The following is a 25,905-nucleotide window of genomic DNA, read 5'->3' on the forward strand; positions in this document are numbered from 1 at the left end:
GGATGAGGCAACTTCAGCCCACATCAGGTTACATTAAACCCTTCAAGTAGTATGTATCAATCCAATAGTGTGTGGTTTCTACTCCCAGGAGTATCTTCCTGATCTTTCTGCCTTGTAGATTGTCTTTTCTTACCAGCAAAGCCAACATGCAGATTTTGAGGAGTATGGATTATGAAACCTTCTTTTAATGTTGTAACTGTTAGTAGTTCACATTCAAAACACTTTCTGTGCAGATACTTTGTTCACTCAGTGGTTTCTAGCACGAGTAAAAGGGAATGGCAGCAGGGGCAAGAAGTTGTTGTGTCTCAGGGATGTTGTGCTAGTCTGCACATTTTTGTGTGGCAGTGTTTTTCTACTTCTAGTAAGTACAGAAAATCCAGCTTTTAGCAAGCAACTTGACTTGAGATCTATTTTATGCACACTTTTTAAACCCCTCTTTGTTCATTGGCACAGCCAACTATTGAAACAACTTTTCCAAGTCTGGTGGTTGTTTTAAAGTAAATATCTTGAGCTCTGAAGATTTTGTTTCGTTTCCAAGACTGCACAACAGAGCCCATTCAGAGATAGTACTTTCTAAAAGGTGAAAACACAATTGCTGTTACAACTGCAAACTCTTCTTGGGACACAAAGCTCCTGGCTCATTTTACTGTGTTTCCTCAAGTGGTAAGCTGGAAATGGAACCCATTTTAGGTACAGTTGACATTTTTGTTTTCCTTCTAAGCAAAATAAATTACTATCTGAAAAGCTCTGAATAAGTCCTAGGGGAAAATTTCTTTACCAGAAGTGAGTTTTCTAGTTCCCTTGCAGATGATGATCTTGAAATTTAGAGCTCGTTTCATAGAGATGCTGTTAATTTTCTCCAGTTTTGCCCATACCCATGTCTTCAATACCCTCAGTTGCATTTCTTGTGCAGCTACTTGGCAATATTGCTGGCTGGAGAGTCATTAAGGCTGTTTCAAGAGGATATTTTGGGTTGTTGGTTTTTGTTTTGGTGCAGACATGATGAAGATGGTAGCGCGGCTGAGGTGAAATTCTGCGTTGTGATTATTGGGTAATACAAATAGTAGCATCTGATTAGCATGGAGTGCCACATGTCCAGTGATTCAGAAGTGCTCCTTCTATGCCACTAGTATAGAAATCCATTCACAGAACATGTTTTTGCATTTTAGCTGATGAGGAATGCCTTGAACTTGGTACTAACTAACCCCTTCAACTCCTGGCATTGTTGAAAGAACAACTTACCAGCTACTTAAAAAAGGAGTGTCTGTGTAATCTTCCGTAGTTGAATGACTGTGGGTTTTTTGGGTGGAACTTTTAATGTCAAATCCCAGTACTACTGTGTTGGCCTTGAGCAGAGTTAGACCCGGGAAATAATAATGATGGCTAGAGAAAAAGGAAGTGCAAGCAAACTTCTGCTAAGGGTTTTGGGTAGGAGCTGCCAGGTTTGACTCACTGTGCACCACTCAGCAAACAGCCTGTCCCTGGTGGTGCATTTGCTCTTTCTGAAGAACAACAAAACAAGCATAATAAAAGCTGTTTCTCTTCAAGCTAAGCCCTGAAGGAAGTGTTTCTCTTCTAGGTATACTGCAGCATCCCGACGGGACTGTCCTGAAGCAGTTGCAGCCACCACCTCGTGGCCCCAGGGAGCAGGAGTTCTACAACAAGGTGAGGGCCCTGGGCGTGGAGGGCACTGGCTGGCAGCAGGGAAATGCTGGTGGGGCTTCCAGCAGAAGTACTTCTTCAGTGTTGCAGCTGGGAAAGTGCAACCGAAATATCTGAATGGTAGGTCACTGACAGCCCTGTTGTGCTATCTCTGCTCTCCAGCACTTTCTCCTCTTTGAATGTTTGTCCCTGTGCCAGACCTACTTCACTCACAGAGCTGGAGCTTGCTTATTTGCTCGTGGGACAGCAGGGTTTTCACAGCATCTAAGGTTTGATTGAAGAGCTTTGTGTTCTCTCCAACTACGATGAAAGGGTGGTATGTTTGATCCCACCTTTCTCATCTTGCCAAGTGTCTCAGAATTGGTTGCATCTAAATTTAGCATGTCTTACACTTCCATCTAGTCTGGTTTATGGCTGGAACTCTTCGCTGTATTCAAGCTGTTCACTGCATTAAAACTCAGCTCCTTTAAAAAGTCCATAAAAAGTGAAACTCTCCAGTTGTTTTAACTTTTGTTGGCTGCATTTTTCCTGTTGCTCATCTGCAGTTTGCTTTATCAGCAACTTTAATAATGCAAACCAGGAAAGCTGTTGCTTTTTGTCTTAGGAGGGCAAACTGTTTTTAAGAGTCTTTGAGAGCCTGTGGTTGTCCATCAAGTGTTTTCCTATATCAGCTTGATATGTCTTCCTTTTCCATGGCTTATTAAGTACAAAGTACTGTAGAAATCTCCATGCAGGATGAGGGAGGAATCTTGAGACCCTCTTTATTGTGTTATTTGATTTGTGGTGTGTTGTTGTTTTTTTTTTTACGAGAAGGGTATTAATTAAAGTTACCAAAGGACCTTAGGTATTTTGTGGAAATGTCTCAAATTAAAACAGACTGAGCAACGTGCTCCAAGCAAACAGTGTGTTTGCACACTAGTATTACTTGACAGTTCTCATGATGGGACTGCTAGACAAAACAGCAGCTCTTGAGTTAGTAGGAGCCCATTAAATCTAGATGTAAATATTTTTCTGAGGTTTCTCAGTGACTGTCATTTAGATGAGGTTAAGAAAGATGCAATCCAGCCTGAGGGGTAGCTATTCTATTCAGTAGAAGGAGAAAGCTTGAAGATAGTCCCCTTTGAGTGCCAGGCTACTTATTCTTCTGTGGAATCCTGAGGTTTTGCTGTCTAAAACCAGAAGGTGAGAGGAGGAAGCTTAAGCATTGCTTAGACATTAACCATTTGCAGCACAGGCTTCAGCACTTTGCCTGTTGCTTAGATTCACATGACAAGCCCTGAGCGAGACCCTGGGCAAAACCTTGGCAAAAAGAGGTTTGTATCAGTCCCGTTTTTACTGTGCCCTGTCGTAATGGAAGGAGTCAGGTCTCAGTGCTGGTAACTTGATTCAATTATGTCTTCCAGGGCCTTGGTGGGTTTCTTCCAACACTGATTTTTGTGGTTTAAAGCCATGTGGGAAAGAGTTTGGGCAATTACTGAAAAATAATGGAGGAAGGGAAAGGTACATACACAGTTACTGGTGCATGGGCTAGAATCCCCCTTCGTGGGAGAAGGGAGGGAGAGCAAATGCAGGTATGTTACACAGGTGAAAGTACAGGAGAAAGGTCTTGGGGATTTGTGGCTTCTCAATGATTAACTCCTATCATGTTTGCTCTCAGGCAAGAACCACATGATGTGGGATACAGACACCTAAGCTCTGGTGTGGTTGTTGCAAGGTGAGGATTACTGTGGATTGTGAGGTTCAGTGTAAGGTCTAGTTCCATGTACAGCTTGAGCTGATACAATAAATAGCTCATTGCTGCCAAGAGAGAAGGGCCTTTCTTCCATTTCCTGCCATTCCCAGTGCTGTACTGGTGCTTTTTGGGCAGCAATGAACTGATTTGAAAAGGCAGCAGAACTTCCCTGTGTTGGTAGTCTTCTGTCAACCTTGGTGATTAAATGGCTAAGGAGTGGGAACAACAGCAGTACTGTACTGCCCTGTTCTAGTGACTTGAGCTCAACGCTTCTTCTGGTCTATAATCAACATTATCACCTTGGAGCTGGCTAATGAGCCTCCAGAGAATGGAGGAAGGAGAATTTTACTACTTCTTAAGGCAAGGGGTTTCTCCCAAGGCAGCTGGGTACTGGAGATGGTGAGAAACAGTGGAGAAATGAAACAAGGGAAGCAAGATTGATGTATCCCAAGCTGTCACTTTGTCAGCTAGACAGCAGATCCATTGATAAGGTCAAACCAGAAGGTTACCCATTAGCATATGTGGATTAATCATGACTTTTTTTTTTTAAATTTCTGCACCTGTTTTCTTTCATATGCACTTAAAACTGCTTTGTCTGTAGTGACAGATTAGTCACTGCTTCCTTTGCATGCCACCTTCCCCTGGCCTGAATTAAGAGCAGTACCCCAGTACCTGGGCCAGGAGCTGGTTGGGGCTTTTACATATGTGTAAAGCAAACTTCCTCAGCTGAAGCAATTGAGAACCCCTGTAGCTGATGGTAGCAAGAGGATGAGCAGGTCTCAGTTTGAGCTGGACTGCAGGTACTGCAGGTCTGAGGTAGAGGTGTCTCCCAATAACCACCAGTGACCAGGGAGTAATATTCCACCATGTAGTCCAAGTGCTCGTGAGATGAAGGTTGCAGGGGATGTGTCATGATGGAAGATAATGGGACACTAGCAGGTAAATTGGAATATAACCCTGATATATTTAACCTGATAGCAGGTAGATGCTATCTTCTTTCTGGACAAGTCTGGCTTCTCCTCTGAACAGGCTGCTTCAGTGAATCACCAGGAGTTTTATCTCCAGTGCAAACGATGGTTGTTTTCTGTTGAGCAGAAAGCTGAGTGCTGACCAGGAGAGCCCAAGCAACAGGGGCTTCTGTTTTGGAATGGAAGCTTGAGCAAGACACTGATCTGAAACTGGGATCTGTAGATCAGCCTGCTCAGAAGTGGGTGGCAAATGGAAGTTTTGAGGTATTTCACAGGTCTTTGTCAAAGTGGAAAACTGGAAAATCTCTCTACTAGTTCCTACTCAGCCTACCACTAGGTTGCCTTTCTCTTTTCCTGAGAATGTAGTTTGAGCTCAGCAGTTTAAAAAATAAACACCCTCTAGAGACCAGTGGTCAGTCTTAAGAAATTATTTCACCAAGTGAACCCAAGTTTTATCTCTTCTGGAATAGTATGTGTCATTCTCTACAGCTGGGGAAATGGCTTGCCAGGATTCTGTGTCATGAGGGAGGGGAAAAGCAGAGTATGACAAGATTATTGTGAATATCTTCCATGATAAAATGTAGTAGAATTAATTGTTTGTAGTCATTGTTAATCACTTACTGTGTGTTGCTTAACTTACCACTGCAGTTTGACTTTCCAGTGGTAATGTCCACTTGCTGTTGAGCTCTGTAAATATGAGGAATTATCAAATCAAAATAATATTTCAGTTTTGTTCTTGCCAACTCCCTTCCTGTAGCAAAGGGCATGAACTTTTACAAACACAGGCTGCATAACCATGGAGTGTTATACCAGGTTTTCTGATACCCTTATCTGGTTAAATGCTGAGGGTTTTTTTAACCCTGAAGAGCTACAAAATACTTTGTTTTCAGTAGATAGGAGCAGCAAGAGAAGGAAAAAAAAATGAAAGTTGAAAGATTGTGTTTTTTTCAGGACTATCTGCACTGATGATCAGTCATTTCCATTTAATGGGAGTAATTGGTGAGTGTGTAGGCAGAGACACTCTGGAGGACTGTTTTTAAAGGAGTTTGAGGAGGAAATAGTAAGCAGAAATGTGGAAAGAGGAAAATAGTGTTGTTTGAAAGGAAAGTATATATATTGTGTACCAGTGACCTGTTTCCATTGAAGAAATCAAACTGGTAGAAGGGAGAGTGTGTTTCTGGTAGGCTGCCTACACATGCATGCTGAGGGATCCACAACAATGTCCCAGCAGTTGGCTTCATCTGCTTTATGCCAGGGCACACTGATACATGCTGAAACTGCTTGATTTAATTCAGCAGTGTTGGGAGAGCCTGTGAGCCCTCCTACAGGGACCTTTTCTGGCAGATGGGTTGGGAACTGTCAGAAAAGGACCCTTTGAAAAGGTTAGTGCAGCTGCTGTAGGAGGTAAAACCTCCCTGCTTAGCTCTTGACTCAGACATGCCGGGCTGTACCCCAGAGCACTGTGTGCCAGCATAACTCTCCTGATTTAAGATCTGTCCTCTTCAGCACAGGGTTTTCCTTCATTTGTCATGTCAAGAATGCAGCATTGCAGAAACTACTGTCCTGTTGGTGCCCCAAAGAGGGGGAGGAGGCTGGAATGTCAGGCTGTAAATAGGGCAGCTGCTTTTGTGGGCACAAAAAGATAGAGCTTGGGCTGCAAATACCTGAAACTGAGGAAGAGAGAACTTGCAGTTGCAGGCGTGTTTTTAGCAGTAAGAGATTGAGTGTTTCTTACATTCAGCAGGGCAAAAGAAGGTGGTTGGGCTATGTTGAAGTGGCAGCTCTTTGATTTCTGGTTCCTGACATAGACTCTGTGGGGCTATAAACCTGTTACAGTGTGTACCTGTGCTGAGCACAGCGTACTGAAGGTTTTAAGGCTACTAATGCAGTAGCTAATAAACTGAGTTTTATGCTTAACAGATCAATAAATGTTCCTGTAAACTTTTATTTGAGTAGCCCTTCTACTCTTCTACATTGACAGCATGGTGCTTGGAGCAGTACAGCTTCCCCCCTCATCCTGCCTGCTGAAAACTGTCCTGAGGAGGAAGCTCTTGCAGCATGGACAACTTCCAGGATTTACCTTTTTTTAACCTCCCCCATTTTCTAGTGGCTGCATGTCAGAATTGTCATAGCTGGTTCTTATGATACAGCCAGGTAATGGCTCCAAATAATAAACCTGCAATATCACAAGGTTTCCAAGCCTGTTGTAAAGCAAGTCTTACTCTTCTTCTTGGATACCCTTATCCCAGAGAGCAAGGGTAATTTTGGGAGGTTGGAATGAAAAGGATTTCAGGGTTCTTCCAGTCACAGCTCAGGTTACTTTCTACCTCTACCCTAGTGCTTGGGAACAGAGGGAGCTGATTGACCCCACGTAGCACTGGGGAAAGATAACTGGGCTTGTCCTCTGGCCCTTCTGGATAACAGCTCTTCCACCCTTTGGCAGGTAATGACAGCTCTGTTAACTGCTGTAGCAGTAGTCTGAAAGTTCAGGGTTCGAGCCCTGCTGACATAAGATATGAATGCAAGGAAGCTGTTACCACTGCAGATAATAGAAATTGTTTGTCACTCTTGTTACATGTCCTGAAAACAAAGCCAGGATGTAAGACATACAAATAGCTCCAGCATGTAAAAGAGATTTACATTGGTTAGGTGAGAGTCAGGCACTTGAAAGCTGGGAAGTCATGGTTTCGTGGTTGCCTGCACAGTTGTTGTCCTGAGCTCTTGTTGCATGCATTATAGTGCAGCTTTCACTAGGGCAATGACCTGTCTTTCTGTTTTGCTTCCTCTAAAGAACTCACTAACTCATTTTACAACCTGACAGAAGGCAGAATTAATATCGTTTGTGCAATTCCTGCTGTCTCTTGTGTAACAGTTCATCTTTGTCTCTGTGGCCAGAGGATAACGAGTTAGTGAAGACTCAATTACATTAATATTCTTGAAGCCAGAGTTCCTTGTGCTGCTGTGGTTATAGAGAAGAAATGTGCAGGAAATTTCTTCCCTTTACTCTTTTATTTTATTCTCAATAACCTGCTGCTACTCCTATGCCATGGCTTTTCATTGCTGCTTGAGGCTTGCTTCTCTTTTGCATTGTCTCCTTTTAATTAGCATTCAAGCAGCTTGAGGCAGTGCAGGATACTTCTGGTGATATCCCTCCCCCTCCATGGCATAAAATCAAGCCAGCAGCCTGAAAGATGTGTTTTGGCCTGAAAGCTTTTGCATAGAGTTGCAAGAACTGACTCAGAAGGCTCAGCCCCCTTTCAGCCTATACAGCACAAATCAGGGTAAGGCAGCTTGTGTTCTGTAAACTGTTCTGTGCTGGTGACGGAGAAGGAAAGGGAGTGGGGAGGCAGAGCATGTCTTGCTTCAGGATGGATTACCCTGTTTTGTAAACTCAGTTAACTGGTTTTATAGTCTTGATTTAGATTGTTGTCCTTGACTGAGAAAGGAGTGGATGATGGCCATCGTGCTGCTATTGTGTACTAAAATATTCTTATCCTGTGATCAAGTCTCCAGCTAAGGTTCTGATTTTCAGTCCCGTGTGGATGAAGCTTGGAGAAATAGGATGTACCTCTTATTTTGGGGATGCAGTGCCTTGCCCAGGGCTTTCCTTACGACCACATTGGGAGCTGTAGCTCAATATCCCATAAGGTTACCTTTGGCCGTGGCTCATTCAGCTACATCCAGATCTGCTGCATCTCCAGAAGAGGTACTGAAGTATACAGATTAGCCATTTGCAAGCACAGCACATTCTGGTACAGTTCTGCCCTTGGCATCCTTCCTCCTGCTGAGGAACTGCCAGGGAGGGACTCTGTTTTGCTGGGGGAACAAGCAAATTGAAGTTCTCAAACCAGTGTGTGAAATTGCCTCACACTCTATACTTCAAACCACAAGCCTGGACAGAAGTATTGTAGTAAAAGGGAGGACATGCAGTACTCCTCAGCTAATGAGGAAAAAAAACAACATGGCTTTTTGACCAAACTGTGAAATACTGGCAGCTTGTAGTCAGGACTTGTCATATCTGGAGTTGTCTGAGAGAGATGGAGGATGAAATGTAGGTCTACGAATGTGCTGAGTTCCTACTACTGTCCTATAAACACATTTTTTTTGTACTTCAGATGACTGCTGACTGACTGACTGTACCAGGACAGTAGGGCTTACAAAGCATGGCAGATGTTTGTGATTCTTTGCACTCTGTAGCTATGGAAGGGACACACCACGTGGTGGAAGGTCAACCTAGAAGGTTCTGCTGAGCATCAGTTAGTTACCCATTGCTCCTTGTGTATCACAGAATAAATTGCAACCTGCTTTAATAAATCTAAGAAAACCTCATAAAAGGAGGCAGTAAAAGGCCATTATTGCAATTTGATGCTATCGGGGAGCTGCTGGGTGGGGTTGGTGACAGTCTATAGTCCATGCTGTGTCAGTAAGCAGGAAAAAATAGCCAGTTCCCTTTACCAACCTGATTTTGAGGAAGATTCCTTCCCAAGAGTAGATCTGGCTGAAAATAAAGGAAAAATGCATAGTTTTTTAAATGGGGTTCAGCTAAAGCACAGAGCTCCTGCTGTCCCATGCAAGTGCTATTTTTTTTTTCAGACTGGATCCAGTGTTGTGTGAACTTCAGTTATGGATGTTTCAGAATGTAGATAAATTTAGTAAAGGTCTGTTGGCATTACACAGAAAACACAGCACACTTGGTGCTGTAAGTTAATTTAGAAGGAAGAGATGGTTGGTGGGCAGCCAGTGTGGGCTTGAGGAAGGTGTAGGTTGCCTCCTGGAAAGAAATGGAGAAACCAAGTCTCTGAAAATGAAAATTCCAGTTTCCAGATTAAAAAAAAAAAAAAAGAAAAAAAGAAAAAAATATTGTCATATGAGCATATTGCATAAAACCAGGTCTGTGTATGTGTGGAAAGAGGTGTGACTCCCCAGTTGCATATGGTGGAAAAGAATGTTGTGGTGTTTTCTTGGTCATCCAGGTACTGGATTTTAACCATAAGAAAATTTAAAAGTCCATTAAGTATCATGTTAAATTTCCTGCTGTGTAAGCAACATGCTTGTTAAAATTCCTGTGACACCTGATACTTAGGGAGCAATTCAGTGGTGATTATTTTTCAATCTCGGAGTATTTATTTTTCTGAGAGTGTCTGTGTGCCTATTTTATATACACACACACATATATATTTATATAAATAAATCTTCCTGAAGACAAAGCAAAACAAATGACTTGGTTCACCTTGCCTGAGTGTATGAGAATCCACTTACCAGATAATTAGCCTGACTGGAACAGTCTATGATCAAAGGCTTCCTAAGACTTCTTAGTGTTGCTGTTACTGTTCTTCTTTTTTGTTTTATTCCTCCTGTGTTTCTAGCACAAATTAGTGCTGTGTTTGTCCCTTCTTGCCAGTGCTGAGCAAGGGGGTTGCTGACAAGTTTGGGAAGCAGCAGCTGATATGCTTGTCCAGCAATGGGTGAGGGACTGTAGCTGACTCTGTAATCTCCAGTTTCTGCACAGGCCACATGTAGGTGGGATTCCAAAGACTTAGTTATTGAAAGCTAATGAAAAAATACCTCTACCTATTACAAACCAGCTGTTTTGATATTAGTATATCTTCTCTAACAACTGAAAACCCCTGTACTTGGGCAGAAGGTATCAGAATAGCTCTTGGGCTGTTGTTTTTAGTTCTTGTGGAAGGGGTTGTTGCAGACTTTCCCAGAGTTCTAAGCCATCGACTAAAATTCCTCTTAGTAGGTGCCATTCTTCACTGGCCATTAAAGAGGTTAATAAAAATAATAAAATAAAAATACTATTACCAGCAGCCTCTGTCTTGGCAAGTATTCTTACCACCCAGTAGAGCCTGTTGCTGTCAGAGGAGCTTTTGCTGTAGAAACTGATTGGATAACACTTGCAGGGTAGCCCTTGAAATGATCATCTGGGATCATTTGAGTTGGGTATTCTGGGAGTTGGGTATTCTGGAATAAGAGGTAGGGTATACTAAGAGATGATAAAATAGACAGTTGCTGGAAAAATACAAATCGTTTAGATGAATAAAGTTTTTGAAATTAAGGGGAGCACAAGCAGGTGTTTTTAAAGGAAGGTAAAGACCTGGTTATAAGCATTTTGGAGGTATTAATGGTAGATGAACCAGAGTGCCTAGGCCTGGCACCTTGGCTGAGCCACCTCCAGGTGCCTCTCAAGCTGTGGCACCAGCTGGATGCTCACATTGCAGCAGGGGAAGGGGTGAAAATGTTTGTTAACTGTGGTTGCCCCAACTCAGGTTTACTTAGGCTGCCACAAGGCTGCACCTTTAAGTGATGCTGCAGTGAGTTCTTGGAAGGGGCTGCCTCTTCCAGTGTCAGGGGAAAAAACCAACCCAGCTTATGTCTGTCGGGACTTGGTTCCCCTTTCTGTCTCTTTGAAATGTAAAATTTAATTTTGCCTATTTAAGTATGAGTGCTTCAGGGTTCCTCCCACCCCTCCTTCTCTCTCACTCCCTAGCTGGAATCTTTGGGATCAGATAGCTTTCCAGAAACAAAGGGTAATGCTTATTCACGTTCTCAGAAAGTAGGACAGTCACATTGGCTTATTTTCCCTTTTGCCCTATTGTTCTATCATTTCACTTCTGTTTCAGTAATTTCAGTGATCATTTAAGCTTGGACTCTTGAATAGTTGGAGTTGCTCAAAAAATTCTTGGAGCAGAAAGTTGGTACAAAAGCACTTTGGCTGCTCTCTTCGTTCGACTTGCTTCTGCATCTGTGAGGATTTGGATGTGTCAAGGTGGTGGTTTCTGACCAGGTCTGTGTCTTCCAGAAAATGCTGGGCAGTATTAATGTGCATTGCAGGAACAGAGCAGTCTTTTGGCACAGGAGCTGTAAAGAGAGCTGAGGGAACTGGTTGTACCATACTTCCTGGAGGGAGGGATGAGTTGGCAAAATGACTTGACTTACTGCCTTGAAATTTGCTGGGTCTCTGGCTGCTAGAGAACAGAGTCACTGCAGCTCTACTGGGTGCCTGGTAGGTGTTGTCAAAGAAGGAAGAGTAAGAAAGAAGGGGAGAAGGAGCATTTAATGACTTAAAACTGAGACTTCCTTAGCAAATGATGAGCCTTATCAGATTATTTTAGGTATTTTCTCTTTATTTTGGTTCCTGGCAGAGAGTACCTCATGTGAGCTGTACTCTGGTCGGTTCTATATGCACCTTGGTAGAACTGAACCAAAGGAGTGTAGATTCTGGAGCAGAGACCTTGATGAGCAATTTGCCGTGTAATTTTGGACTCTGTTCACCTAAAAGTCTTGTAACCTGCTTAGGAGGCTACTTAAGAGCTGTTAATATAAATACAGCCACCTACGCTTAGATACCTATGTGGGTCCACCTCACTGGGTATCTTAAAGAGCTTGTATTTTATTTTTTTTTAAGAAAAAGATGAATCAGATTATGGTGCCTGAGGGATCAGGCTTTGTTGCACATCCTGAAAGTTATCTTTGATTTCAAAGGGCTCTCAAGTTCATTGAAGACTCCAGCTCCTGCGCAGCTGAAGTTGAACCGAACATCTGATTGTGCTAGCGAGTTGTGAGCCCAGGAGAGACTGAAGGGCAAGAGGAAGCTCAGTTCTGTGGCGAGAGATTCATGATGAAACACAATTTTGCATTTTTTTTTGTCCAGGGAAGCCCCTGATGCCCACTACCCTGCTCTGTGCCCAGCTGGGTGGCTTGCAGCAATGGCAGCAGCGTGTGGGTGAAGTAAATAATTAAATAATTAAAATTTGCTTTGTTACTAATCTTCAGTTGCCCAAGAATATTGTGGGATGAAAGATGAGATGGGAGATTGCTGTCTTGTGAAGAGGGAAACAACTCTTGTCTTCTTGTCATGGGATAAGGTGAGGTGTCTGCTTGTGTCCCTCAACGTATTTTACTGCCTTGCCTCTGTAGTGAGTGGTTATTGGAAAGAAAGAGGGCCTGGGTGATCTGTCTCCACCCAGCTTAACCTCTGATGGTTTCAGAGCAAGGTGGTGCTTGTGGTGTCTGCAGCTCTTCACTTAAAGCTCCAACATGGAATTTTTTCCACTCTTGCTGCTGGTGGCTGTTCCTGACTGCTGCCTTTTGGTGTCTTCATCTGACTGCTGAAGTTATGAAGCTCTGCCACATCCTCAGAAATGGGTCAGGGTTTGATTTACCTCTTGTAAAGATGTTTCCATGCCTGGGGCTGCAAATCCTGCCAGGGTCAGTCTAAATTTGACTAGATGAAACATGTGGAAGTGGATAAAATAAGACTTGATGTTTTTCTGGCATTGTTAGAAAATGACTGGTTGATAAACATGACCAAGTAAGTATCTCTTTGGGGAATTTTTGAAGCTGATTTTTCACAGCCTTTATTTTTTTGGAAGGCAAGATGGCTAACTCCTTGCTATCATTTTTTTTTTTCCCCTGACTCCTGGAGGAAGGATACGATTGTCACAAGTGTGTGCCACTCTTATCTGAAAATCAATTCATGTGATAAGATGGTGGGAATATATCCTGATTTATGCTTTGTTTTTCTGTAGGTATCTTCAGTGAGAATAATGGTGTAGTACGACTTAGAGATTGGGTAGTAAAATAAGCAACTCAGCCTTTAGTGTAACAGCATTCACAAATATTTAACTTTTGGAATTACTCTGGTATCAAGATATTTTGAATATAAGCACTGCTGGCTCAATGCCAGTCCTGTTTGTGGAAGCAAACACTGCAGATGCTTGCAAGTCAAAACACGATGGTACTATCTGGAAAAGGCTGCAGGGGTTATTTGAGTTGTAAAGCCAAGCAGTTAGGAATTGCTAAAATCACAGCTGCTGTTCCAACCTCACTTTTTTTGGCCCTTGTACTTTGCCTGGTGTAACTGGGTGATGTAGGAATCCAGAGGGAAATGCAGTGTGAGCTCAGGTAATTAAAAGTCTGTAATAAAATGCACACAGACTGGGAGACAGAATTAAGGTTGCACTATCATCTGTAAATCTTGCACTTGCTAATTTGAGTGCATGGCTTATTAACTGCTCCTCACCCCCCAAAAAAACACATTGGAAACTGAAAACTCTGCCTGATGTTGGCAGCTGGTTGTGTGTCCTGAGGCTCTGGAAGCTCTAGTTCTGCTGCCTTTAGGGAATATTCATGATAGCCAACAACAAGAGAGGGTGATGCCTCAGACTGATGTGCCTCAGTTCCTACTCGAATAGCTTTAAAATAAATGCAAATTTAAAAGATGTCTTCTTCTAAATCAACTCTTTCATGTGCTTGAGAAGATTCTCTTCAGACTACATTTCTGTCAAAGTGGTATTTTTTCATCAGGGCAACTGAAGGCTGGTCTGTGCTGCCAGAACTAGTTTCCTGTTGAAATTTCAACATTTGTTTTACCCTCCCTCTGTCGTTTATGTGATTAGTTAGTCTTTAGAAAACAAAAAAAACTCGAATGTCATGCTGCTTTAAATAAGCAAAAGAACATTGCCATTCTCTCAGGCAGCCCCTGTTTGCATTCAAAACCAGATGAATCTGTTTGGATCAGACTTACCAAAACAAACAGAGTGTACTTTGGATTTAAAACTAAGGGATGGCAAAATTGCCTCGGAATTAAAGTCCTGAGTAACTGGAAATTATGACTTCATGGTGTCTATTAGACTATCTGAGCTGCTACAGGACATATCTGGGGCATATTCTTCCTATGAGTTGGTTGCTGTAATTTGTAATGGTTGTTTTGTGAGCCCTCCAAATGTCAGCATCCTGTTTACTTGCTTTTAAACCCATTAGTTATTAGATTTTATGTTTCTAGTTTGTGCTGTTGGAAGAATGTATCTTGTGATAAGTAGAATGGATGTCTCCCTTGACTGAGCTGACACCAAAGTATTTTGCAGTTGTTGATTTGTTGGATGAAGACATTATGGACAGCTAAAGCAGAAATAACTTAGATTTGTCAGTGTTTGCTGGAGAAACGGACCTTTTGTTACTGATAATAAGAAAAAAAGCACAGCTGCTTGAACTGAAATTGGAATATGGCTGATACAAGTAAAATGGAATGTTTTCTTTCTCAAGGTTGTTCTGGGGTGAGAACGTGTCTTTCCCCTGAGTTTACCAGCAATGTTGGAGCAATACCTTTTGGGGCACGAGGTGTACAGTTTATTACCATTATATTTAATTACATATTATTTATTATCTATAGAGCTTTAGGGGTGGTTTTGTCACATGTGCATTGAGATTTGGCATTCTGAAGGACATCTAAACGTGTAGCTTGGGTATGAAATGAGAAGAAATGCCCATGCCATGGGTGCTTGGTCTGTGGGGCCTCTCTTCAAGGAGCAGAAGAGCTTCTCTCCTGCATAGGAATGAGCACAATTCCTGAAATGTCTGGATTTGCTGCTTTGCCCACACCAAACGACTTCCTCTGATCTTTATTAACTGAGTGCTTAGTCTTGTTTGACGTGCAGATTTACTGCAGGCTGAGGCTGAGGTCTGTATTAAGGTCAAATGAGTGCTTTGTAAATGTTAGGTCAGACTTCTGAGGGGACTTTATTACTGTTCCTGGGGGCAAGATAACTTCTAGGGAGACAGAAATAATGTACTTAGTTCTCTTATGCTGAAGTTATGGTACTGAACAAGGTATGACTGGGAGTTTTGTCTCCATATAAAATATCTGATACCAGTGTATTAAAGGATAGACTGCTTGGAAGATACCACTCCTGGGGCTCTTTTCCCTGTTTGGCCTTGACTTGGAGCTCTGAAACAGTATTAGATGCTACCTGAGTGTCTTTATTGTTCCTATTATTTGAAATACATAGGAGCATACTTGTAGTTACTTGCTAAGTTTAATCACCTCATGTTGGTGATAAAAAAGGAAGTCAAAGCAAGTGTACTATCTCTCTTTAAAAAACTTAAGTGGTCTCCTAACATGTCACTTTCTCAGGGTCTCTTTTTGCCAGTAAATTAAGCAAATGAGCTCTTACTATGTTGGCCTGGTATTTCAGTTGTGTTCAGAGCTTTTCCTTCTTTGTATGCTGCACTTTTTGCTTCCATCTCTCCCTCTCTGCTTTGTCCTGAACATACACTCTTGCTCTCCTGTAAAGACAGTGATACTGCCTCTCAGATCTCCTTAGATTTGCCTGGGAAAAGAGTGCTTGTGCTGGGTGCTGTGGCATTCCCTGCCTTGGCTGTGAGGTGCCATGTTAATAAACTGCCACAGTAAGCAAAAATTGTCTTTCTACTACTTGTCTGAAAATACCCACAGCTTGCAGTAATGTCACCAGTCGGTGCTTCGAGTCCTGGCCCAGACTCTCCCACCCTGAGTTTTTCTTTCTTCCTTAAGGTAGTAAAATCAAGCTACATTGCAGTCCTGTGGGGAAAGCTCTTGTCTTCTGCTGGCAACATCTGAGGCTCAGCAAAAGAATATTGCGTAAATAAAAATTAACAGCAGCCACTGATCCCAGAGACAAGCAAGGTTGTTTTGTCCTAGAGCACAAGAATATTGGCACAGCAGCTTGTGGCAGCATGGAGGAGAAATAAGCTGAGATGTATGACTACCTGCAGTCCTCTGAGGTGATGCTAGGTTGTCAAACCAGGGGGTGTGGAAAGACACCAGTGCCCTGTGACGTGACACTGACACACCCAGCAGCTTCAGTATGCTCAAGATAGCAGCAGCAGTGCTGAGGGTGTGGTTGTAGTTGAACCTCAGGGGTTTGCACCGTGCTCCACACGTATTGGTGTGGTTTGAGCCTTGAGGGTTCAATCCCCTCCTTAGGATCTTTAAATGGGGGCTTATGCCATAAGCTGGTTAAATGCATGGGTCAAATTAAATGTTCTGGCATGAAGTCTCTGAGTAACCTGATCTAGTGGGAGGTGTTCCTGCCAATGCAGGGAGGTTGGATCTAGAAGATCTTTAAGGTCCCTTCCAAACCGATCTATGAAGTTGGTGTGGATTTGGTTGAATTGCCTTCTTGGTCACTGCCCTGTGTGAGAAGCCCAGGAGAGCCCCGTTTCAGCTGTGCCTAAAGGGCTGTGGACCAAGGCCGTACATGTGGAGCACACTGGTGGTTTGAGTCTGCCCAGTTTGAGGTCTCTGCCACAAAACCTGAATTTTAGCACAGACCCATATTCAGTAACGATAACCTGCTGCTGCTGCTCGAGGCTCTGCCTGGAGCTGCACAGCATCCAAGGCTTGCTTTGGTGCTCCAATGTAGTAGCTGGACTTCAGGGCTGGGGATTTTTGGTCCCTAGAGGTATCAGTATGCTCAAGGCATGTATTTTGTGATACCTACCCTGCAGAGTTTCCATCTCAAGATCCTCTCCCACCATGGTTGACTGTAGACTTGGAAGCAATGAGCTGAGCCAACTCTGCAGAGCTCTGTTAAGACCTTCAGTGGTTTTGTGCATTGCTTCTGATTTGGCAGTGAGCTCTGGGCATGGAGTCCTGCAGGGAAAGGAGACTCCTGAGCTTGTCCCCAGCACTTGTCACAGCGTCTGAGGATATTGCTGGGCAGCTGCTGCAGGGCTGAGGGACAGGACATGGGTCTGATAGCATTAGAACTGGGATAGCTGCAAGGGTGTTAGGATGAGATGGTTCCTAAATGCAGGAATAGTGATTATAACCTGCACTTGATTTAGGTTGGATATTAGGAGGAAATTCCTCACTGTGAGGGTGGTGAGACCCTGGCCCAGGTTGCCCAGGGAAGCTGTGGCTGCCCCATCCCTGGCAGTGTTGAAGGGCAGGTTGGATGGGGCTTGGAGCAGCCTGGGCTGGTGGGAGGTGTCCCTGCCCATGCAGGGGTTGGAACTGGGTGATCTGTGAGGTCTCTTCCAACCCAAGCCAGTCTGTCATTCTGTGATTCTAGCCTGCCAACTGCTTTGAACAGTGCCATAGGCTGTCCCCCATGGTTGCAACTTCAGGTGAGGTGGGGGGGAATCTGGTCAAGGGGCTGGTTTTGAAACTCTCATAGCAGCAGCTCTGCAGAGGGGTGAGAGCCCCACCATTCCAGAGCAGACAGGATCGCAGCCTGGTTAGAAGTCGGCACAGAATGACTCCTTCAGGAATATAAGCCAGGTGCTGTTCCCCCATTCTTCTTGCTTTTCTTACAGAAGTTGAAAACAATGTTGAAAGCAAATGAAAAGACTTAGAAATTGTGCATTGTCTGTGTGATGCATTTACAGGATGAATTGTTTTGGAGGAAACAAGGCAACACTGTCCAGTCTGAGCTCATGTGCTTGACCTGATATAACTTAAAAACTTGGGCTGTACGATACAACGTAATAATCCTTTTCCGTCTTGGGTCCAGGATGGGAGAACACTGATTTCTCTACATAAACTTTGATGCTAACAATTATAATTTAGTTTTTCATTCAAGTTTAGCCATACTTTGTTCTTAGTTAGACTTGATTCATCTTTTCCACTTTAAGATTTGAAACAAAAGGGTGCCCTTCGTTTATGTGAGAGCATGGTAATGATCATCCTCACCTTGTGTGTTTCTGAAAAATGTGAAGTAGAAAACTTAAATATAGAAAACAAAGAAATTGTAATTATGGGATGATCGGGAGTATAAGATGAATGTTTTAATCTGATGATCTCCCCCCCCAATTTATTTCAGGTTTATGACTCGGAGTGTTGCGACAGCGTTCTTCTGGAGCTGCGGGAATATCTGCCAAAATACTTTGGTGTCTGGTCACCACCTACTGCACCAAATGGTACTGTTCTAATTTTATCTGTTAATCCAAACCTCCTGGAAAAATCTAGAGCCTGGTTTTGGGCAGTTGTGAGCTCTGCAGGGTTTTTTGTTTTGGTCTGTAACCCACTGATGCTGCCTTGAAAAAAAACGTTCCAGTTTGCTCTCCTCTGGCTAGGTTAGGTCTTGGAGGTGTGATTCCCATGGGACATGTGGAATGGTGGTTTGTATGGCAGATGCTTCTTGAGTAGCTGGACCTGATGTGTATTGCCCTGAGCTGCTGCTCTGGTCTGGGTCTTGGTGGACTGGGCTGGTTGCATGTTTATGTCTGGTCAGGCCCCTGGAGCAAGAGACAGGAGCTGTGTGGGTGCATAAGAAGAAAAAAATGGATGGGTTAGGGCCTAAGGGGAGGCTTTCAAAGTGGAATCTGCTGCTGGATCTCCAGAGCCTGGATCCCATTGCCATGCTAGATTCATACAAGGGAGTTATTTCAGCAGGTACCTTGGGAGTTCTGCTCGTAATCCTGTGTTCCTGGATTGAATGGAGCAAAGCTCTGGTATCTGAACTTTGCATAATACCTTAGGAGTCAGGAAGAAAAAGTTATTTTGGGAGGACAACTGGAAGACTTCTCTGAGACAAAATAGGTATTATTGATGTATTTTTAAAAAGAGAACTTTTCTTCTGGGGACTTTCCTTACTCCTGCTGGGGAAATGGAGTTTCTGGAACACACAGAAACAAAAGGATGCCATCTAGTCTATTTAAATACATGGGCACCAAAATGAGGTGCTGTGCTCCTTTAATAGCACTAAGTCTTCTTGTGCTGTCATTTGATAGACTTGTTTTCCAAAGAGAGTAGTAAGACTGTCCAAAGACACTGTCTAACCTCTGGGAAAAGAAAGGCAGGGAGCATTGTGGTAGTACCCAGCACTTCCTTGGCTCAGACTTGCCTTCACACTCTCATGTTTGGCACTGACTCAAACAGCTCTACTGGAACTATCTTTGTCCTTCCCTTGGAATTTTATGTGTCATGGAGCTCACTTAATGTCCCCTCCAAATTGCTAATCAATTCTATTCTATTCTCAGTAGGAGCTTAAGATGTAAAATTATGTGGTCTAGCCAAGATGCAGTAATTTGACACGTCCCTGGTTCACTTTGGGAGTTCACTAGCAATGTGCACCATGGGGCTGAATTTTGGCAGGTCTCCACCAGTAGTCCAGGCATAGCCAGTAGGAATAACTGTTTTAAGGAAGAAGAACTTCTGATTTTGTTTGTTTTGCTTCTTGAAAAGACTGTGCACTACCAGGAGCCCCTCTTCATAGAAAGCTGTGGCAGGGGTTCAACCAAAAAGCTCCATTGCCAGCTGTTTCCTGTAGCATTAATGAGTTTTGGGTAGTTTTGGTAAAAAAAAACAAGTACATTGGAGATGGTGGAGCTGAATAGAAGGCAGGTGGCCATCCATGTTGGAAGTCACCTCTTGTTTAGCAGGTGTTTGCAGATACATTTTGGCTAATGCCAGATAGTGTGAAGGAAAATCCCTGTGATGTGGATTCTTGGCACCAGAGGTGAAAAGAATCAGCAGTGTTGCATTTTGACTGCATAGTAAGTAGGAAAACAAGGTTGAAAGATTGGAAGAGGGGAAGTAACCACACAGAGGAGGGACATGGAGAGGCTATTTTTGGGAAGTCAGAGATGGCTTTGTTAGCTGTCCCCCCAGATAATTTGAGGGTTAAACTCTGGCTCAAAAGGTGGAACAATATGCTGAGCTGCTGTGGTGTGTCCTCGTGACATTAGATGAGGGAATCTAGCTGCTAGAAAGGTATCTAGTTCTTTGGTGTAGTTGGAGGATGTATTTGTAGATTTCTGCAGCCTTTTGGAAGCCTGACCTGTCCTTTGGCAGTCACTGCTCCCCAGACTCTGGGGACACAGCTCCAGACAGCCTAGTGAACCCAGTAATTCCTTGTTGTTGCTGAATTTGGCATAGCCAAATGAAAACCCCAAAATTAAATTAAACAATATATCAGTTACTAAGCTGTGCTTGCTGCATGTTCTGGAATATAAATATTCCAGAACCACTCTGCCCTTGGTTTGTGACTGTCTCTGGGTTTCCATGTGACAGGTAAGCAGGAGCTGCACTGGGTAAGGTGGAGTTGAGTTTCTTAGAGAAATATTGAGGGAGGAGCATCAGTCTTTGCTGGAAATGTAGCTGAATGGATGACATTGCTTGCTAAAAGGGGTAAAATGTATGAAGTGTGACTGAGAATACAGGAAGTGTGACAGAAGGATGGACTGATATGCAATAGAATTTGTCAAGGAACTGTTCTGAGATGCTGAAGTCACGTACTTAGAACTGCTGCACAGGAGCTGGAGTCAGAGGTGGGTGACACAGCACCTCCCTAAGCTGAAACTGGAATGAGACAGTTTGATTTGAGCTTCAGCTTCACTGCCATTGTGGGCATTTGGAGTTTGTTAATAAAGAAGTGAAAAAGTTGTTATAAAGAGGTAGGAGCCCCGTGAAGCTTTTTGTCTCCTGCTGTGAGTTCTGGGGTTTGCCGTCTACTTGTTGACCCAGCATATTTTTTGTTCAGTAACTTTACTGCTGCTCATTTCATGATGTGCTCTAATTTTTATTGCCTTAACTGAGAACAGGGTTGATAAATATAAGCCAGCTTCAAACCTTCCTTTCCTCCCCTTGTTGCTGGGAGCAGCTGAAGCTTTTCCCTGCTTATTCATATGTTTTGGGAGATGTCTGGTAAGTTATGAGAAGAAGTCAAATGCCTCAAGTTACTGTGTCACTTCTGATTCCAGTGAGGACTGGATGCATCAGCATGTACGTGCTGCAGTCTGCAGTGGTTCATGCCATGCATACTTGCTGAGCTATGGTGGTCTTTTGGTTTGTCTCCTTTGGGACTGTAATAAAATATGTAAATAATACATCAAACCACATCTTCCTGCCACTGAAAAGTAGAGAGGGGGAGGGCAAGCCTCTGAGGAACCATGTGTTTAAATCCTTGAAATATATAGTCAGGATTATCTACCAAAGCTAAGAAATCCTTACAAATTCTTTTCTCTGCAAGGTTTTTTAATTTAAGCTGGTTTTAGATGGTGAATGCATGATTCTCAGAAGCCAGCTGGGTTAGCAGTGTACTACATAATAATTCAGAACATCTGAAACTGCTTCAAAAATGTGCATTTTTTGTTTTGTTTCACACAAGGAGAGGAAGGAGGGTGCTCTAGTTATCTAGGCTCTGCTGCAAGCTTGTTGATGACTTTGAGAAAAGGACACTTGGGGTCAGATGCTCAAAGGCTGTGAGAGCACCTGACTTGAGAAGGTGGAGCAAGGATACCCACTGAGGTCTGAAGCTGGAGCTTGCTTGGTTCGTCTTGGTCTAAACGCTTTGAGATGCCATAGGGGCAACCACTGAAAGTTGTGGGGTGTTTGATACTGTGGGTTTGGGCTCTGGTTCAGCAGACCAGAGATGTCAAACACAATGCAGGTAAGAGCCAAACAATGCCAGGAAAAAGGAAGTGTAAGCACCTGGTGTGTTTTTCTGAGGCTGTAGTGAGAAAAAATAACTTGGTACAATACTTTGTCTGGGCTGGTGTTGCTCTCCCCAAAAGGACAAGAAGCTCTTTTGAGAGTGGGGATGTGCATTGGACAGTTGTAACAGAGTCTTATTTCTGAGCTAGCAGCTAGCTAACCATGGAGACTTCAACAGTGACTCCAGAAAGTGTGAGGGAGATGAGTAATTCCTGGGTAATTCACAGGCTTTGCCAAGTAATTAGTATTTCCCAGGCTTAGTGTTAGCTGCTAAGTTATTTTAATGCACTTTTTTTTTTAATAGGAATGGTTACATTTTTAGGAGGTCAATAAGGGAGAGAGTCTAGCTGAACAGATCTGAAATGAATGGGGAACTAAAAAGTGAGAGGTACTTGAAATTTGTAAAGATTTTGGAGGTGCTGAATGCTTAAAAAGCTGGATTTGGACTGGTGGGGTAAAGGAGAGCAGGTACCTGTGGGTGCTCTACAAATGCCTTTGATGGAAGGAGCACAATTGTCTTGCTTCCATGTTGCCTGAAGGGAAGTGTGCTGGGTTATGGGAGGTGTAAACTCTGCTTTTTAAGGCAGTTATAGAGGGTGAGTGTGAAGAGTGATGCTTAGATTGTTACAGTTCTTATTTTAATACCAGACAGGTAATAGCTTATATGGACTCCCCTGGATTCAGCAGTGGTTCATCAAAGCCCTGCAGAAGCAGTGCTAAAATCTGACTGAATTAGACCAGGTGATACAGAATCCACCTCCTGGCAGGAGAGGATTTGTCCTGCTTCTCCTTATCTAGTGAGCAAATACCAAGTATGTTTGCTGCCTGTGGCTTCTCAGAGTTAAGCATAAGTTATTTTAGCTTGGATATCCCTGCACTTGTAGTTAACAAACCCAGTTTATGGGCGAGTTGGACTGTAACAAGACTCTTGGCTGTAGCTGGGTGGATTTTGTAGCCCAAAGGACATGGAAAAGTACTGTGAGCTGCTGCAGTGAGTTATTAGAAGACTGGATTTTTGTCAATACTGTGTTGGTGTGACATGCTTTCCTGCCAGTGACTTTACATTAACAATGTGGTTAGTCCCATTTATAGATAAAGCAGGCACCTGAGGATTAAATCAAACCTATTTCAGATTGATACGTACGTACATTTGATCATGCTGGTGTAGAAATGGAAGCTTTAAGCAGGATTTATTAAAGTAGCTGAAGTCCCTTTCTTATCCCGAATAAAGTGTTTCTACTTATGAAGTGGAAATGGAGCATTGCTTGTTTGCTTGACTCTAAGTGCTTTTGCTACCTGGCTGTACAGCTGTGGAAACAAGGCACTTTGTCCCTCTTCTCTCTTTAAACTTGAACTGGTTTTGCTTTCCTTTGCAATCCTGTTTTAGGTGATGCTGTAGGAATGGGGAAAAACACTCTGTGTGTTTGTGTGCGTGTGTGTGTTCAGACGGCATTAAAGCCAAAGAAATCCACTCACTAAATAGGCTGTACTTGACAGGAAAATGAACTTCAGTGTGTAGTTGGTGACTGGTAAGAGATGGATTTGCAGAAGCTGGTGTGAAGAACGAGATGTGTGTTAATGCTGCATGTTGTCTTGGTGCACATTGTGGCCTGGCAAAGGCTGGGGATCTGTGCAAGCTTCCTCCAAGCAGGGTTGTCTGCAAGTAAAGCAGTTAATGAAGTTTATTTTAATGTTGTGGTCTGACCATGGGTGCTGTAGATCATGCTGGAAAACAGTCTCTTACCTGCCTTGGAGAAAAGCATCAACCAGTTTGGCCAGGTTTAAGTTACTCCTTTAAACCTTCAGGCATTCCATGGGCTTGGGGGGGGGTTTGGTCCACTCACCAACCCAAAGGGCCTTTTGGAAATGGATGAAAGGCAGCCTAGGATTTCAAGTGTTTTCCCCAAAAAGTGTGCTGTGAAAAATGAGTACAGCTGGGGTTGGGTTAAAAAGAAGGAAAATGAGGTGCACTTTGGCCCCTCTAGTGTAAGACTGTGAAATGTTCATTTAGTTTTTAAAATGACACAAAGGAAAATTGCCAGTTCAATTCTAACCCTTTCACATAGAGAAGGAAAACACCATCTCCACTGCAAAAACAGCCATATAGTAACCTGCATTTGTATGTGCTTAGTAATGCTATTCAGAGTATGTTAATGGCTTAATAAAAGTTACTCATTGAAGTTCATCTGGGCAATCATTTGGATTTGAGTGCTTAGGTTAGCACACTTAATTGTATATAATTTTCTAAACAATAAGGCATTTCAAATTTAATGCCAGCAGAATTTGTGGGTGTCAATGATCATGATTTAGTTTGTGTTCAGAGACACATTTGTCTCTTAAGGGGCTCACATGTTGTTAAACCTTAAGCTATTCTCCTTCCTCCAGAGGAGCTCAGCAGAAACGACATAATTATTTTGCTTCCACCCCCTGTTGACAAAAGTTTTGTCTTTTTAACAGATACGTATCTAAAACTGGAAGATGTGACCCGTAAGTTTAATAAGCCTTGCATAATGGATGTAAAAATAGGTCAGAAAAGTTACGATCCCTATGCTTCAGCTGAGAAGATACAGCAGCAGGTCAGCAAGTACCCGCTGATGGAAGAGATTGGCTTTTTGGTACTTGGCATGAGGGTAAGAACTTGTTTTGTTTTCAAATTCAGTTTGTGCTCTGGCCTGGTGTCCCACAGCAGGTACAGCAGCTTGTTTTTCTGGAGTTGTACATGACTAGAAGCGTTACCTGCATACACTGGTAGTACTGGGATCCACTGTTATGTGCAATGTGTGCCAAAACACTGCTCTCCTTCACAGCAAGTGTTTAACTTGGCTGTGTTCCTCCTGGGAATCAGTTTGCAGCCTGGGCTCTGGTTGTGTATACAAGAGAGGGGTTGGGACAGACTATAGTTCTGTAAAACTGAGGGTAGTTTGCAATTAATTCTTCTTGCAGAGCAGATATTGTAAATTATCCAAGTAGTTTTTTGACTTTTAGGCTTGTATCAGAGATAAACATACTAAGCCACTCTCTGTAATCATTTAATAATGGGCTGTGTCATCTCCAAATTTTTAATCTTGATTTTTTTTTAAATGAAAATGATTTTTATGTACTCTCTCTGTCCAGGGAAGAGTACCTTATCTCTTGGAGGTGATGTGTGTAGTTGACAGTAGCTGCTTACGTTGTGTATTTAAAAAAGCTTTTCACCAGAAGAAGACCTCTGGGATGGTTGCATGCTGGAGAAGCAGCTGTCAGCTGAAGGTTGGTTAGAGGTGGACTTGGCCCTGCAGATGTCCATACCAACTCCTTCACGTTTCCTTCTCTTAGGGGAGGCAAGAGAAGATTCAATATTTGTGCACTGGCTTCTCTAAAACTTCAGTGTAAAGAAAAGCTGTAGAGAATGTGAACCAGTAGCAGAAATGTGTGGATGCCAGTTATGAGTACCTGACGCAGTGCATTGGAAGAACTTTGTCTGCTCTGATTGGCACAGGAATAATTGTCATTTTGAGACAAGATTTTTGTTTTCCTTCTCCTGCACACACAGCCAGGGCTTCTCCAGCCCTGCATCCACAAGCACAAATGGCTGATGACTTGGACAAACTTCCCCTTTGCTGTGAGGCAGCGACAGCACCCAGATTGCACCATTGTTTGAAATCATTCTAATATCTCCCTAATGTTTTGTACTTAATTGCCTGACCTCTCAGCCTGAACGCTGTCCCGAGATAAGCTTTTCCAGCTATAAATTCTAGCAGTCATGACTAGTAATTATGTAAGCCTCTGAGAACGTGGGAGTCAAAAAAAACCAACAACAGTGGAACAGTTTAGATGGAGAGGGAAGGCTGGAGATAATGGCTTTGGATTTGGCTGCTGTCGTCATGTAACCTTTCTTATCTCCTGTGTCAAACAATGGACTTCCCAGCCTTTGTTTCATGACGGTGCAGAAGGAACAAGCCAGATGCTTCCACAGGGGTTTTGCTGGTGGCTGTTGTTTCTAGCATTGTCTTTTCTTAGTATCTGTATCCCGTGGCAGGAGTTGCTTCCATTCCCTGATTCCAACTGTACGTGTCCTGATGGTTCCCCCACGTGTTGCTGTTGTCCACCCACTGCTGAACTGGATGAAATTTATCTTGTGCCTTTGGTACCAAACTGCACCTTGGAAATGATTTTCCCAAAACAATTCAGAAGGTTCCTCCTCCCCTCACACAACACATAGCAAAGTCTAAATTCAGAAGGAATTTTCTCTGCCCACCTTCCCATCTCTTGATCCCAGGGTGTTCTCTGCAAGCCTCCTATCTGGCAGAGCTTTGATTTGTCATTTGGCATGTGCCAAACTATAGTCACCTTAATGCATG

General features: G+C 43.1%; 1 protein-coding gene across 1 annotated transcript in view; it reads left to right on the forward strand.

Moving 5' to 3' along the window:
* Positions 1 to 25,905, forward strand: part of IPMK (inositol polyphosphate multikinase) — a 44,517-nt gene that overhangs the window by 3,822 nt on the left and 14,790 nt on the right. The window contains exons 2-4 of the mRNA XM_051617140.1: positions 1,580 to 1,665; positions 17,952 to 18,048; positions 24,023 to 24,195. Of these exons, the coding sequence (XP_051473100.1) occupies positions 1,580 to 1,665; positions 17,952 to 18,048; positions 24,023 to 24,195 (356 nt within the window). The remainder of the gene's footprint in view (positions 1 to 1,579; positions 1,666 to 17,951; positions 18,049 to 24,022; positions 24,196 to 25,905) is intronic.

Source organism: Apus apus, chromosome 4 (genome assembly GCF_020740795.1).
Source record: "Apus apus isolate bApuApu2 chromosome 4, bApuApu2.pri.cur, whole genome shotgun sequence".
In the NCBI taxonomy this organism is placed as follows: Eukaryota; Metazoa; Chordata; class Aves; order Apodiformes; family Apodidae; genus Apus; species Apus apus.